The sequence below is a fragment of the Equus przewalskii genome, chromosome 4, assembly GCF_037783145.1.
Source record: "Equus przewalskii isolate Varuska chromosome 4, EquPr2, whole genome shotgun sequence".
NCBI lineage: Eukaryota > Metazoa > Chordata > Mammalia > Perissodactyla > Equidae > Equus > Equus przewalskii.
In genome coordinates this window covers 66,045,926-66,061,648 of record NC_091834.1, presented here as the reverse complement: position 1 = coordinate 66,061,648, position 15,723 = coordinate 66,045,926, and the positions used below count along the sequence as shown (strand labels likewise).

The following is a 15,723-nucleotide window of genomic DNA, read 5'->3' as shown; positions in this document are numbered from 1 at the left end:
GGCCCTATCAGAAGATACCTGTTTGAATTTAAAGACTGAAGTCTCTCTGATCTTAATAAAATGTCAACAAAATCCTTCTTTCACCCTACGGGGCTCTGCAAGTCCAACACTGTATCTCTTTACCCCTTTGCAGCCACGCTTTGTTTCAGAGAGTTGCTCACACCCTCATTCCTCACCTCCCACTCCCCTTATAACTGAAGCCAGGTACCTGAGGGTTACTGTAAATATTCAATAAGAACATGATTATCCTTCAACCTTGTTCCCAACACAGACACAGATGAAAAGAAGTTAAACTTACTAATTTGCTATTTTCTTGTTTCACCTGAGGAGTGACTCAAGAGTCACAATGATTTATGTGCTTGTTTTGCAGAAGAAAAAGAATGCATTTAAGGAAGTTATGATCACCAGATAACCAGTCCCCAGCTGCTACTGAGCCCAAAAGTCTGATTGCCCAAGGGCTTATCTGGAATGAAAGAAACAGGATTTTCCCTTTATTTCTCCAAAACTACTCCTCCTAAGCCCCTTAGCTCTATAAAGATCCCATGCTTTCTTCTTTCCTTAAGGCAGATTTAAGAGAACCTGTCCTCCCGCCTTCTCATTTTGGCCAATCCAAATAAACCTTTCTCCGTCTCTAACCACCAGTGTCTCAGTGATTGGCTTATTGCATATGGGGCACACAAACTTGAGATTAAGAGGTTCAGTATCATAACCATTTGCAGTCTAGCTTCTGCTCTCACCACAACTAGAATGACCACCTTGTAAATATGTCCAAGAGTTTCTAATGATCTAACTTGATCACTCTCTCTTTTAGACTCTTTCTTCCCTTGGCAAACAGGACACTAAATTCTATGTTGCCCTCCCTGTATTCTCCTTTGAGAGCTTCTCTTCCTAGGGCTGTGGTGTAAATATTAGTGTTCCTCCCAAGTCTGCTTTACTCAACTCCCTCTGTGCTTCAATTACTATCTCTATGCTGCAGATTTTCACACCTTCATCTCAACTAAAATGTCTATCTTGAGCTCCAAACCCAGATCTTTGAAATATGTCTCTAGACATCCAAAATTCAAATCATTTAAGACTTAACTCAATAAAACTTCCCACCTTGGATGGGGACTGACTGCCAAGGGGCATGAAGGAACTTTCTGTGGTAATGTTCTTAACAGAAGTTTGGGTTACATAGATGTATGCATGTGTTAAAACTTAGAGGATGTACACTTAAGATTTAGCGGAATCTGTTAATGTCTATAATATACTTTGAAATTCTTCTCCCAAAACATGATATTTTCAGCAAAAGGCTAGAGGGATGGCTTAAAAGAATGGCTAGGTAGTAGATACATAATAAAGCAAGGATAGCAAAAAATATTAAAGGGAAAATCTAGATGGTGGGTATACGGGTGTTCATTGTAAGATTCTATCAACATTGCTGTATGCTTGCAATTTTTCACAATAAAATTTTAGGGGGAAAAAACACTTTCCACCCAAACATGCACACTTGCTCCTCCCCAAGGTCCCTCAGTGCATCACTGCCACCCAGTTAGTTGTGCAAGGCTGTGATCTGGGTGAAATCCTTACTTCTGCTTTTCCAGTCACTAGAGCCAAATCACTAGGGTCTGCCCTCCTTCCTTCTTCATCTCTCCGTGATGGGTCCTTCTCTTTATCCAGACTACCAGTCCCCATCACCTCTCTTGTGGAGTAACTCAGTCTCCTCGCTAGTCTTCCTCCGGGTTGTCACTCTCCAATCCACTTTCCACCTGTCAGTCAGAATGACTTTTCTAAACCCCAAACTAGATGTTATTCCTCTGCTTAAAATTCTACAAGAGTACTTCACTGGCTTCAGGATAAATTCCAAATTCTTTAAAAAGCCTTTAACACTTGGCTCCATTTCTCCCAACCATACCTGCCTCCCTGCCCCTCCTCCACACACACTCAAACTCTAAGCTCTAGCAATCCTGAAATACCTGCCACTAGTAAATGTGTCATCCTTTTTTCTGGCGGGAGTGACTGAGGTATGGGCCCTCCAGGCCATTATACACACTCCTCTCTTTATCTAGAACACTCTTCCCTCCTCTTTCCCTCTGGCTAACTTATTCAGTAAGCAGTTTACAAGTTACCTCTTCCAATAGCTTTCTTTAAGCCTCCCTACTCATACTCAAAACTTAATGTCCCACCAATTTACACCCATGCCTTCTATGCTTTCTCCTATTATAGTACTGTATTGTACTTACTTGTTCACTTGTATTTCTCCTTGTTAAACTAAAAGTTCCCGAGTAGAGGGATTATTTTTTGTGGCCTATTACATTCCAACACCAGCACAGTGATTGGCATATAGTGGACATGCAATAAATCTTTACTGAACCAACTTATCACTTAATCACATAGGCCTTCATCCTATGGGAAACCAAGTCTATACTTCACAAAATGGAAAAAAGAAAATATAGATTAAGTGATCTTACTTACTAGAAAACCTCTTTCTTCAACACTTGAATTCACTTGACACTTTATTTTTAAATAAATATGACCTTCCAAAGGAGATAAAAAGGGCACCTGTGAAGAAAGAGGGCAAATTATTTGCAAAACAGTTTCAAAGTGTGATTTTTCTTGATAAAACATGTATAAATCATGAATAGAAAATATTATGCCTTGAAAACACAGTATTTTCTAAAGCTAGAATATAAAATAGGAAGCCAAAAGCCACTGGTTCCTTAGCAACAAATACTTTTGAATAAATTTATTCTGGGTAGAGCTTGATAAAAACAGAACCCCTAGTCCCAAGTTAATGTGATAAAGAAAACACAGATTTAAGAGGAGAATACATGTGCTTATCCATTCTCCATCAAGAGAATATACTTAATAGAAAATTGGATAAATCAACTGGTATATTAATACAATACAATACCACTCAGCAATAAAGAACAGTGAACTGCAGAATGGAAAAGTCGATCCTCAAATTCACATGGAATTGCAAGAGGCCCCAAATAACCAAAACAATCTTGAAAAAGAAAAACAAAGTTGGAGGAATCATACTTCCCAATTTTAAAACTTAATCCAAAGCTACAGTAATCAAAACAGTGCAGTAGTGGCATAAGGATAGACATATAGACCACAAGAATAGAACGGAGAGTCCAGAAAGAAACCCACACATCTATGGCCAATTGATTTTCAACAAGGGTATCAAGACCATTCAATGAGGAAAGAGCAACAAAAGATAGATAAATCAGACTTCATCAAAATTAAATGCTTTTCAGTATGGGGGTTCCTCTAAAAAATTAAAAATAGAACTACCATATAATCAAACAATCCTATTTCTGGGAGTTTATCCAAAAGAACTGAAATCAGGTTCTCAAAGGGATATTTGCACTCCCATGTTCAATGCAGTGCTCTTTACTATAGCCAAGAGGTGAAAACAACTTAAATGTTCATCAACAGATGAATGGATAATGAAACTGTTGTGTAATCTCCTTTCTCCTCACTTCTGAGTATGAAAAGTACTCTGGGCCACTCAGATCCTGTTCTTCTCAGAGTCTGAAGTTTGTTTTTTTGGCTCTGAAACTCCCCTGTGTATGTTTTCTTATATGTTCTAAGCCATAGCACCACACCTCTACACAGCAGATCCTTGAGGTCAATTATTCTGTCTTTTTCATGTTTGTTCCCATATCCTACTGACAAATCATATCCAATAAATATTAGCTAAAAGAATATTGTTTGGCCAAATAAATACCCAGAGTTGTAATGAAAAAGAAAAGAAAATGTGGTACACACATACAACTGAATATTATTCAGCCATAAAAAAGAAGGAAATCCTGTGAGATGCTGCAACATGGATGAAACTTAAGGACATTATGCTAAGTGAAATAAGCAGTCACAGAAGGATTCTATTTATATAAGGTGTCTAAAGTAGCCAAACTCATAGAAGCAGAAAGTAGAATGGTGGTTGCCTGGAGCTGATGGGAGGGAGAAAAGGGGAATTGCTATTCAATAGGAATAGAATTTCAGTCATGCAAGATGGAAAAATTCCAGAGATCTGTTGTATAACATTGTGCTTATAGTTAAAAATAATGTGGACTTAAAAATATGTTAAAAGGGTAGACCTCATGTTATGTATTATTTACCACAGTAAAAAAAAAATTTAAACTTTTGTGAATCAAAGATTATTATCAAGAAAGTGAAAAGATAATCTATAGAATAGGAGAAAATATTTGCAAATCATATTTCTCACAATGATCTAGTATCCGGAATATATAAAGAACTTACAACTCAACGATAAGAAAGACAACTCAATTAAAATAATCCAAACAACCCAGTTTAAAAATTAGCAAAGGACTTGAACAAACATTTCTTCAAAGCAGATATACAAATGGCCAACAAACACATGAAAAGATGCTCAGCATCAATAGTCATTAGGTAATAAATGTTAGCTTGACGATGATGATGATGGTAAGGATTATGATGAAGATGATGAGGATTTCAATGGAAATTTCAAGTTGCCATAGAGTCTGGGACCATTTAGTGAGGAATGAATAAAAAGGAATCTGATTATTTTATTGGAAGCACACTATTTTGAACCAAAATGAACATAGGTTTAAATTACAAAACCAATAGTAATAAGTTACAGAAAGCAGATTTTTCTATTGTTTGTTTTAGAGTTGAATCATTCTGTACCTATAAAGATTTTCTTATTTCTTAGATACAAGTATGTTTTGAACATTTGTAATCCCAAAACTCATGCTACAGCTTAAACCATGTTATGGCTGAACTGTCATCCCCCACTCCCCAACCCCTCCGCCCCCGACAAATTCACATGTTGAAGTTCTAATACCCCATACCACAGAATGTGACTATTTGGAGATAGAGTCTTTAACAAGGTAATTAAGGTTAAATGACATCATTAGGGTGGGCCCTAATCCAATATGACTGGTATCCTTATAAAAAGAGAAGATTAGAACACAGATACACAGAAAAGACCATGTGAAGACATGGAAGACCGCCATCTACAAGTTAAGGAGAGAAAGCTTAGGAAAAAACCAAACCTACCAAAACCTTGATCTTGCACTTCTAGCCTCCAGAATTGTGAAAAAAAAAAAAATAGATTTCTGTTGTTGAAGTCCCCAAAAAAAGTCAGTAGGGAAATGCAAATCAAAATCACAATGAGATGCCACTTCCCACCCACTAAGATGGCTGTAATCAAAAATATGGAAAATAATAAGCACTGACAAGGATGTGGAGACTTTGGAACACACATTACTGGTGGGAACGTCAAACAGAGCAGGCACGATGAAAAACAGTTTCGTGGTTCCTCAAAAATTAATCAGAATTATCATATGATTCCACAATTCTTCTCCTAGATATATACTCAAAAGAATGGAAAACAGGTATTCCAACAAGTACACATACATCCAAGTCCATACCAGCATTATTCACAATAGCCAAAAAGAAACAGCCCAAATGTCTATCAACAGATGAATGGACAAATTGTATATACATTCAATGAAATATTATTCAGCCATAGAGGATGATGAAGTACTGATACATGCTACATCGTATACATATATAGACACACACACATAAATTTACCCCAAAAGAACAAAAGTTATCTGAGTAATAATTACCTGGCAGGTTATATATAGATAAAAAATAAAGTTGCCCTATAATGTACATAACATAGAGCTAATATATTTAATGATAATAATTTTCATTGAATGTTTGTGCCATTTTACTTCCAGGCAGATTTCCAAAATTGAGGACCCCACATCCAATACAAGTCCACATTACAGAGAGGGTAGAAAGATGCAAACATAGACCTAGCAGTGAAAGCCAACATTGAAATCTATCTGAAGAAGACTTGTTTAAGTTCAATATGAAGACTATGGAATGGCCTAAATCCACACAAGGTGCCATTACTGCCATGATGTAATGACTCTTCACCCCCAATCACAGCTCATTTGCTAGCTACAGAGAGACACAGAAAAGTATACCTACATTCTGTCCATTAAATCTATCCCAGTGTGCGTGGTAAGAGGGATACACAGAACAGAGTTCTACTTCCAGTACATGCTCAGCATGCCACTTCCAATTAGGATGTGAAAGGCCACAAAAGACCACTATTTCAAGCCAGCCCTGATAGCCTAGTGGTTAAAGTTTGGCATGCTCTGCTTTGGTGGCCTGTGTTCCGTTCCTGGGCTCAGAACCACAGCACTCGTCTGTCCGTAGCCATGCTGTGGCAGTGGCTCACATGAACAAGAAGAACTTACAACTATACACAACTATTTACTGGAGCTTTGGGGGAAAAAGAAAAAAAGGAGGAAGATTGGCAACAGATATTAGTGTAGGGCGAATCTTACCCTGCAAAAAAAGACCACCATTTGGGGCTGGCCCCGTGGCCGAGTGGTTAAGTTCGCGTGCTCCGCTGCAGGCGGCCCAGTGTTTCGTTAGTTCGAATCCTGGGCGCGGACATGGCACTGCTCATCAGACCACGCTGAGGCAGCGTCCCACATGCCACAACTGGAAGAACCCACAACGAAGAATACACAACTATGTACCGGGGGGCTTTGGGGAGAAAAAGGAAAAAATAAAATCTTTAAAAAAAAAAAGACCACCATTTCTACTGTAACAATAAGAAAACAATGGATAAACTAAGAAAATCATATTTTCCTTAAAATCATCAAAGAGCTGTGGAAACAAAAAGATTAAATGGACAAAATTCAGTAAGAAATGTGTCCTTCCTTGGTAAGCCAACTTGGCAACCAATTCATTCCCTGGGAGCAAGGACTAGCAGAGTAGTAAGCTGGCCATAGGCAATGAATTTTGCAGGGAAAAGGAGAAACCAGTTAAGTATTTAACAGCTGAGCACGGCTAAGTAGATGAGCATGAGCATCTTGAGGAGCCCAGAGGCAGAGCTAAACCCTCCCAACCAGTCAATTACCTCCCCTCAAGAATTTTGCTGAGTAAGTGCTAGTACCACAAGTCGAAGGAAGGTCTGGAAAGCAGAAAGAAATCTTGTAGACTTGGAGAACTTAGATCTCAAAGTTCTGCTAAAAAGGTGGGGCTTAACCTCACTGTCAAGGTATTTGAAGCAAGAACCCAAACTAACTCATCTCATCTAAAACCCCATCTCAGCTCAACTTCTGATTATATCAGAGATGGGCTCCTATCCAAAGTGTCTGAGAAACAAAAGGGTGAGTCATTACTACCTACTTCAGTCTCTACTGCTCTTTCATAACATAACATCTGTCCCACAATTTAAAAATTACAAGATATAAAAAAGCAGGAAAAGGTGACCAATAATCAAGAGAAAACAAAACAACACCCTGTCAAGAGCAGATCCACAGATGATTTAGAAGGTAGAATTACCAAACAAGGACATTCATAATTTATTAAAGAAATTGGAGAAAAAGCTGAACAAAAATGGGTAAGAGGGAGAATTTCAACAGAGAAATGGAAGCTGTAAAAAAGATCCAGATGAAAATTTTAAAATTAAAAAAAAGTTTGAATCAAATAATTCATTGGATGGGTTAAGGAAGCTGAGCACATCAGAAAAAAAGATGGGTGAATTCAAAGACTGGTAAACAGAAGTTATCCAAAACGAAACACAATGAAAAATAGAAATAAAAACCAAAAAGAATGTTATAGACCTGTAGAAAAATAGCCAACAGTCTAACATACATTTAACTGGAGTCCCAGAACAAAGAGAGAACAGGGCAGAAAGTCTATATCAATGAGAATATCCTTCAGAAATTAAGGCAATGTAAAGATATTTTTAGACAAACAAAAGCTAGAGAATCCATTTCCAGCAGACCTATATTACAAGAAATAATAAAGTTCTTCCTGAGAAGGCAGAGATTGCAGATGGAAGCCTAGATCTACAAGATGGAATGAGGAACATCAGAAATGGTAAATATAGAGCCAGACCCACGGCCTAGTGGTTACACCATGTGTCAGAGGCCATGCTGTGGTATCAACCCACATACAAAATAGAGGAAGACTGGCACAGATGTTAGCTCAGGGCAAATGTTCCTCAGCAAAAAGAAAGAAAGAAAGATATGGTAAATATAAAGGACAACTTTTTAAAATATATTTTAAAATTTCTTTTAAAAAACTGATTAAAGCAAAAGTAACAGCAGTGCATTGTGGGGTTTATAATAAGAGTAGAAGTAAAATATAATGGAGTGGGCAAACGGAATTATACTGTTGCAAGGTTCTAACTGTTGTAAGGTATATGAAGTGAAATAATAGAATTTCAAGACAGACTGTAATAGGATAAGGATGCATATTGTAATACTTAGCAATAACTGAAAAAGAACATGGGGATGTATGGCTAAAAAACCCACAGAATAATTTCAAGACAGACTGTAATAGGTTAAGGATGCATATTGTAATACTTAGCAATAACTGAAAAAGAACATGGGGATGTATGGCTAAAAAACCAACAGAGGAGAGAAAAATGTTACCAAAATACTCAATTAATCCAGAACAAGACAAGAAAGGAAAAACAAAGGGACAAAAAATAGATGAGACAAATAGAAAACAAAGAACCAAATGGTAGACCAGGGGTTTGTGAACTTTTTATGAAAAGGCTCAGATAGTTGATATTTTAGACTTTGAGGACCATGTAGTCTTTGTCATAACTATTAAACTCTGCCATTGTAGCTTTTTAAATGCAATATTTGTTTTATCACAGTGGTCTGGAACTGAACCTGCAATATCTCCGAGGTATGCCTGTACATAAACAAATGGCCATGGTTGCATTTCAAACACTTTAGTTACAAAAACAGGCTGCTGAACTTTAATTAACTATAATACATCAATATTGGTTTATTAATATTAATTGTGATACAGGTACCATACTAATATAAGATGTTAATTAAAAAAAAACAAAAAACAAAAAACCAGGCCATGATCCTGCGGGCTATAAGTTTGCCTGCTCTTATGGTAGACTAAACCCAACCATATTAGTATTGCATTAAATACAAATGGACTAAACACGCCAATAAAAAGCCAAAAGATTGTCATCCTGGATAACGAAATATGACCATAAAATATGTTTATAAGACACAAATTTGACATATGGACACAGGTTGAGATTAGCAATAGAAAGAGATATTACATACGAACACTAGTCATAAGAAAGCTGTTGTGACTCTATTACGATCAGACAAAATAGACTTTAAAATAAAGAATATTATCAGAGATAAAGTGAACAATTCATCAAGAAGATACAATAATCTTAAATACCTATGCACCAATAATAGCATAGCTTTAAAATACATGAACATAAAAAATTAAGTGCCTAAAGTGAGACAATGTAGCTCTTACTGGTTGGATGTTTAGGGGTTTGATATTTTCTTCCAAATAAAATCATGCTTTCTATCTAGCATTGAAAACATTCACATAAGAAATATTTTTAAGTAAATCATTCTTATCAAAATATTCACACTTAATGAAGACACCTCATGTCAAAAGTATCTTTTAAATTATAAAAGCTGCTTTTATATGTGATATATTTAAAATGGTTTTGAATTTGAATTAAAGACTACAAATATTAAACTTCAATTGGAGAGGTTGCATCACTAAAGTAAAATGGCAACATATATGTATGTAAAGTGATATTGACTTCTGGGTCAAGAGAGAAAGGAGGATGCTATTTTCTGTCATTCCTTCTGCCTAATGAAAAAGAATGACATCCTACTTGGAATAATCTTAGTTCAGTTTAAATTTGAAAGTTTTTATTGTAAGGATAGTTTCTGAAAATTTAGTCCTCCAACACAGTAAAGAAAAGTTAAAGGGGGAATTCTTGGGCAAAATGCATAGATTTCAATAGACTAATTCCATGAGACAAACCTCCAACTTTCTAAATTTAAAAGGCATCCAGAATCAAAACACCACATGCCTCATTATTGTATTTGTCATAAATTCTCTTGCTTTTTTCTTTTCCACATTGTCAGTTTTAAGTTCCTTAGGCTCTCGATGCTGACTAATAGAATTCCATTGTTTAGCCCAGAGAATGCTGCTGGTAAAAAGAATCTCAGAAAGATGAGAAGAAAATGTCCCCTCTTACTCTACAGCTGTGAAAAGTAGATAATATTCTTGGTTAGAAGCTTTTCCTGAAGAAGTGAATTGAGAATATTCACAAAAGAGCCAATATTACTACCCCCTGTTGAGTGCGAAAATGTATGATCCTATTCTATTTTCTTTTTAACAAATGGGTCTTTTAAGATATCCGCAGCTCAAAGATTATTGTTAAAAACTGTAAAATGTGACCTATAACTGGGGTGACTGTGTAAGTTTTTATACACTGGGATATTTCTGAGAGAGAAAGGTGTACTTAATAATTATACCAGGCCAACAGGCATAAACCAGAACAGCTTTGGGCACACTAGAAGGTCTAATCACTCTTCGTATAACCTCAAAATTCTACAACACTAATTGGTTGTTTTACTTCGTAACTATTGGCCCTAATGTTATTTAAATTGACATCTCTATTTCCTGGAAGGTATAAATACCTACGAGATTTCTTTAAGTCAGGGTGAACTGTGGGATGTCCTTCTCCCTTTATCCATACAAGCATAATGAAACCTATGACTATTTTGGATTCTCTATTCAAAGACAATATTTGAGAGTCTGTGACTTATTGATCGTAATTTAAATTCCGGGATGCCAAACTTTATGTCAGATATTGATAACCTCAAATAAAAAGGCAATCCGCTGTTAGAGGCACACTAAATCTGTAAAGCAAACAGCCTGGGTCAATCTCAAAAGCAATTCCATCCTGAAGGGGATCTCAGAGAGAACCCCCACGACTGTTGTATTATTGGTCAAGGCACCAGTAAAATAAGCAAACTCTCCTTTGTACTGACTGTCTCTGATAGGATATGGGAGACTTGTCTACTCTCTCAAAGTTAATTAAATAGGATAATTATATGAATATAGAAGGTCTTCCATATTTTCCACCAAATTGAAGAACGTCTAAACTTAATTATTTTAAATATTCTCCTATATCAACTACAAGCTATTGGAACAAACACATGCTTCCCCTTGCCACTCACAAAAGTACATTTGGGACAAATTTTACATCTAAATTGTATTGTATTTGACTCAGAAAGAGAATTTGAAGAATTAGACACAATCAATTAAATTTAGTGATTTAATTCTGCACTCAATCATGTGGTTGGCTATTTAAGTCATAATTTCAAAGGAATCGTTAAGAGAATGGAAATATTGTAATTTATTTTTAATTTATGCGACATTTTAAACTAAAATGGCAGCCAAAAAAATTTTCAAAAGAGCAAACAGTCTATATTTAAGATATGTCATTGAAATCTCTTTCATTTTAGAGATTAATAAAATTCTTCCATTTGTAGAAATTGGCTATGTGACAACGCTGAGTAAGGAATACAGTTCACAGAACCCCAGTACTTACGTTTATCTAATTTGAAAATTTTGTTTTAAGAATTTAAAATAAAATAAAAAATACTATCCAGCATTTTGTAAATAAGCATTTTTATATACCCATAAAACGCTTGGAAGTGATTTTCACAAGGATATTAAAAATCTTTTTAAAAATCTTCTAAAATATGATATTTAGTATAATTTTAGGGTTAAATGCATTTTAGTTCAAAAATTAATACACAAAGCAGCATCTACATAGCAACATACCTATTAGCCAATTGAGACCATAAAAGTTTTCTATTTTTACTTAAAACATCACCAACAGCTCTTTCACTATACGGGAGGTCAACAATATTGAACAAATTTTAATTTTAGACATAGCTATTAATTTGGCATTTTAGTACCCAGAAAATCAATGTTGAAGTGAATCTTAAAGAATTATAACATGGAAAAAAGAATATAGGGAAAAAGCCCAAATACCAAACATGCATGAAAAAAATAGAGACCTTTCAAAGAAAGCTTTAAAGAATCACGAGAGTAAAGAAAAAGATTCGCATCTGCAAGAGTCTAAAGAAAGAATAATTTACATAACATCCTTAATTATTCAAAATAAACAAGAAAATATGAGAGTGGTTAGTGAAACAAATACAAATGGGCCAAAAATTAAGGATTGATTTTTAAGCTCATTAGTTTTAAGCAAAGAAAATACGGCCACCTTTTCCTGGAACATATAGCCCAGTAGCTCTCGCTCTTTTACATCATAATTTATCTAAAACAAACAAAATAAAAGACAAAAAGAAAAAAGACCCAGGATCACTCAACTTGTTAAACTAGCTGAATTACTAAATAAAAAGTTACATGGATTTTTTTAAATTAACATGTTAAAATACATTTATGCATTAACAATAATCAAAATTTCAAATATAGTTTATTTTTTGTCTACCTAAAAGAAAGATGGTTCATAGAATTTTAAAGTTAGATTGTTTTCATGTAACCTAATACGGTCATGTGTCTCTTAAAGACAGGGATATGTTCTGAGAAATGCGTCGTGAGGGGATTTCATCGTTGTGTGAACATCACAGAGTGTACTTACAGAAACCTAGGTAGTAGAGCCTACTACACACCTAGGCTACACAGTACTGATTTTATGGGACCACCATTGCATATGTGGTCCGTCATTGATGGAAACTTCATTATGCAGCACATGACTGTATTCTATACTCAGAAAGCAAGACTCCAGAGAAATGAAGTGACTGTGCTCAATGTTGAAGAGGAAATTAGTAATAGGGCAAACACTAGAAACCAGACCTCTTAATTTTTATTCCATCACCTCTATATTCTGATTATAGAAATCTCATAATATTTTTAAATACCTCTGTATACAGCAGGAGTCAACCCAAGGACTAAATTTTGCCTCTAGTTCTCTCACTCCTTAAAATGGTTCTGTTAGCTGTTAAATGTTTAATCGTATCACATTATGGTGGAAAAGTACTCAATAGTCATATTATGCAAATATGAATTTTGAAGCTTTAAATTTGGGGAGGAAAAGAAAGGGAAGGAAATCCCTTATATTCATGAGGACTTTTCTAAGAAATTAACCCATCTTATCCTATGTTGTCAAAATTAAATCTATAAAATATTATTCATTTCAAAATATCAGTTCAAATGGACAAGAGACTACGTTTAAAACTGTAAGCTTAACATCTACATGCAAGAAGTAATACTTCTTGAGTCAGAACTGATATTTAGAATGAACCAGTATATATTACTTTGAAGATTTAACTACTAAGATAGAAGGGGAAAATACTTCCAACACCAAAAAATTTATCATGTAGGTACACTCATGCCTAGCTAAATGTACAACTCTAAGAACATACATTTTCAGTCAAAGATTTCAAATACTTGAAAGTACTGGGGAATTTCCATTGACCAAATTTCTCTATAAATAAATAAATTTGGATTACCTTGTCCAGAGCGAATTTAGTGTTTCCTATTGAAGACAATGACAGCGTGTAAGATCCAACCAGGGCAAAGTTGCTGGTACGCACAGCACTGAGACCGCCTGGACTCGCCATAACTAAAGAAAAAGGAAATGAAGTTTAGTCCAGAGTGACTCTCATAAGTGTAAATAACAATTCCTCACCCACTCCAATAGAATGAAATTAAATTGCCACAGAGAAAACGGCTTCATTTTCCTCCATCTCTAAATATGGGGGAAAATAAATCAACAGATTTCCTAATGAAAGAAAACTGTTAAGTATTTTATATTTAACTTAAGCGAGGCACAGGCACTCTAACATTTGCGATGACGTTTTTAAAGACACAGAACCTAAAAATACATACATAAAAAGCAATTTTCCTATAAGACATATGAAAAGACTTCATTGCTACAGTCTAGGATGACATAATTAGCAGCAGAGACTATATTTGCACAGTGTTTCTTAGTTACTCTCTTGTGCCAAGAAGAGACCAAAAGCCCAAAGGAAGTGAGTGAAACCAGCTCAATCCTAATCCACTTTGGAAAATTTAGGCCTAAAGCCATTCTAGAAAAGGGCGTTCCTGGCTTACTGGTACCTCAGTTCCCAGTGAACTAGAAAGATCCTTTTCTGACATGATACAACACAAGTCATGATCAGTAAAGTTAAAACAAGTAAACTCCGCAGTGTGGATAGCACAAAACAAACCTACAGAGCAAGAGAAGCTGGGGGAAGAGTAATGCTGCCTGCTGCAGTTGTCAGGGGCGAGGTATCACACGTGTACTGCCTGCCAGAGCTGGAGACTGTGACGCCTGGTAGCCTGTGGTGGTATCTGACAAAGATGCAACCAGACAGCATGCTACTCTGGCCAGTAATCTTATATGTTACTAAGGGACATATAGAAAATACTATTCAAAGGAGACTCAGGTAGACACTCATGAATCAAGATGGTCATATGTGTAAGTATGCAATTAATTAGTTCTCTTCCTTACTCTAGTGTTTCAAATAGTTCAAGATCCACTCACCTGAAGAATAAACACTGCTTTTCTAAAAAAAAAGGTGTGAAGAAGAAACATAAGTTATTTTATTTGATATAAAGATTTAAATATTAAATACAAAACTCTTTAACACTGTAAGGACTACATTTCAGAAAACATTACTTTTTCCTGTGTAAATATCAGAGATCCCCCCACACTGGTATATTTTAAAGATTTCCAAAGTGCTGAGAGTTTATAAATGGTTAACCAATTTACAATTATATGTGTAAAACGAAGATTTCTCAAGGAAGCTCAGTTTTTTAAAATTTCTACTTACCGTGGTTATAGATGTGAGAAGTCGCTTTGGAGTAATAGCCTAGAAGAAAAGATAACAATATAATTCCTATCAAACATTATGATCCAGAGCTTAAAACTAAAACTAACCAACCTTGAGATACTCCCACATAGAATATAATTCTTAATTATGAATATATTATACTTGAGTCCTTTATTAAGGCTTTACCCATACTGACATTCCTTTTTTGCTAAAGCTAAATAAAATTCTTTTAAATGATGACATAGAAAAACACCAAAAGGGCAAAGACAAGGAAGGACGGAAGACATGCTAGAGGTTCTATTCCTTACGCCTGCCTGCACAGCAGCCACATCATTCCAAAGTACTGGTTTAGAGGCATTAGTGAGATGAGAGTTCAGAGGAAAGATTTGAGAAAAGTTTAAAGCGGTAATAAAAGTTAGCTGTCAAGCAAATATAGAGAGAACTATTGAGCCTGAGAGTATCAGTATCTTATACTTAGGATCACAATTACTCTAAGATTACTTTCAGTATTCATACCTGTTAAATACAGTAGCTAGAAATTTGGGGAATAAAAATGATCCAAAAACTTGATAATCATCAAAAATTGTACATAAATTAAAACTGCTGTGATATCTATTATTTGAGATTATAACATTTTCACTGGGTTTCTTTCATTCTCACCTTGGACTTGTATGCCTTTTTCTTCTTATCAGGGCCTGCGGGTTCTTTCTTTTGCACCTACACGCAAAAACCAAAGCATAATTAGCTTAAAATCTGATTTTTAAGAAAAATATACTATTAGCTAGTTTATAAAGCTTTAACTGCTTACCAAGCTGTAAACTTCAATATTTATTTCAAAGTCATTGGACACATCTTGTCTGGAAAAATAAAGCATTAAAACTATGAAAATAATATCAGGTTATGCCATTAAAAATGATACCACAAATACTGTTACAAGACCCTGAGAATAAAGAAATTCTCTGTGTTTTTAACTAAACTCAATATGTGGTTATAAACCATTAAAGAATACAAAAATTGGGAAGAAGTTAATTTTTTCCTATAATAAAAGTCAAAT

At 35.2% G+C, this 15,723-nt stretch overlaps 1 protein-coding gene across 24 annotated transcripts in view; it reads right to left on the bottom strand.

Annotated features, from left to right (window-relative positions):
* Positions 1-15,723, bottom strand: part of ANLN (anillin, actin binding protein) — a 132,555-nt gene that overhangs the window by 10,906 nt on the left and 105,926 nt on the right. For 14 of the 24 annotated variants that reach the window (XM_008536006.2, XM_070616238.1, XM_070616243.1 and 11 more), the window contains 6 exons: positions 15,478-15,526; positions 15,330-15,386; positions 14,670-14,708; positions 14,381-14,402; positions 13,344-13,456; positions 2,455-2,541 (listed from right to left, as the gene is read on the bottom strand). In XM_008536006.2, coding sequence (XP_008534228.1) covers positions 2,455-2,541; positions 13,344-13,456; positions 14,381-14,402; positions 14,670-14,708; positions 15,330-15,386; positions 15,478-15,526 — 367 coding nt within the window. Of the gene's footprint in view, positions 1-2,454; positions 2,542-12,094; positions 12,149-13,343; positions 13,457-14,380; positions 14,403-14,669; positions 14,709-15,329; positions 15,387-15,477; positions 15,527-15,723 lie in introns of all 24 variants that reach the window. The other 10 variants (XM_008535991.2, XM_008535999.2, XM_008536014.2 and 7 more) reach the window with 1 other exon arrangement.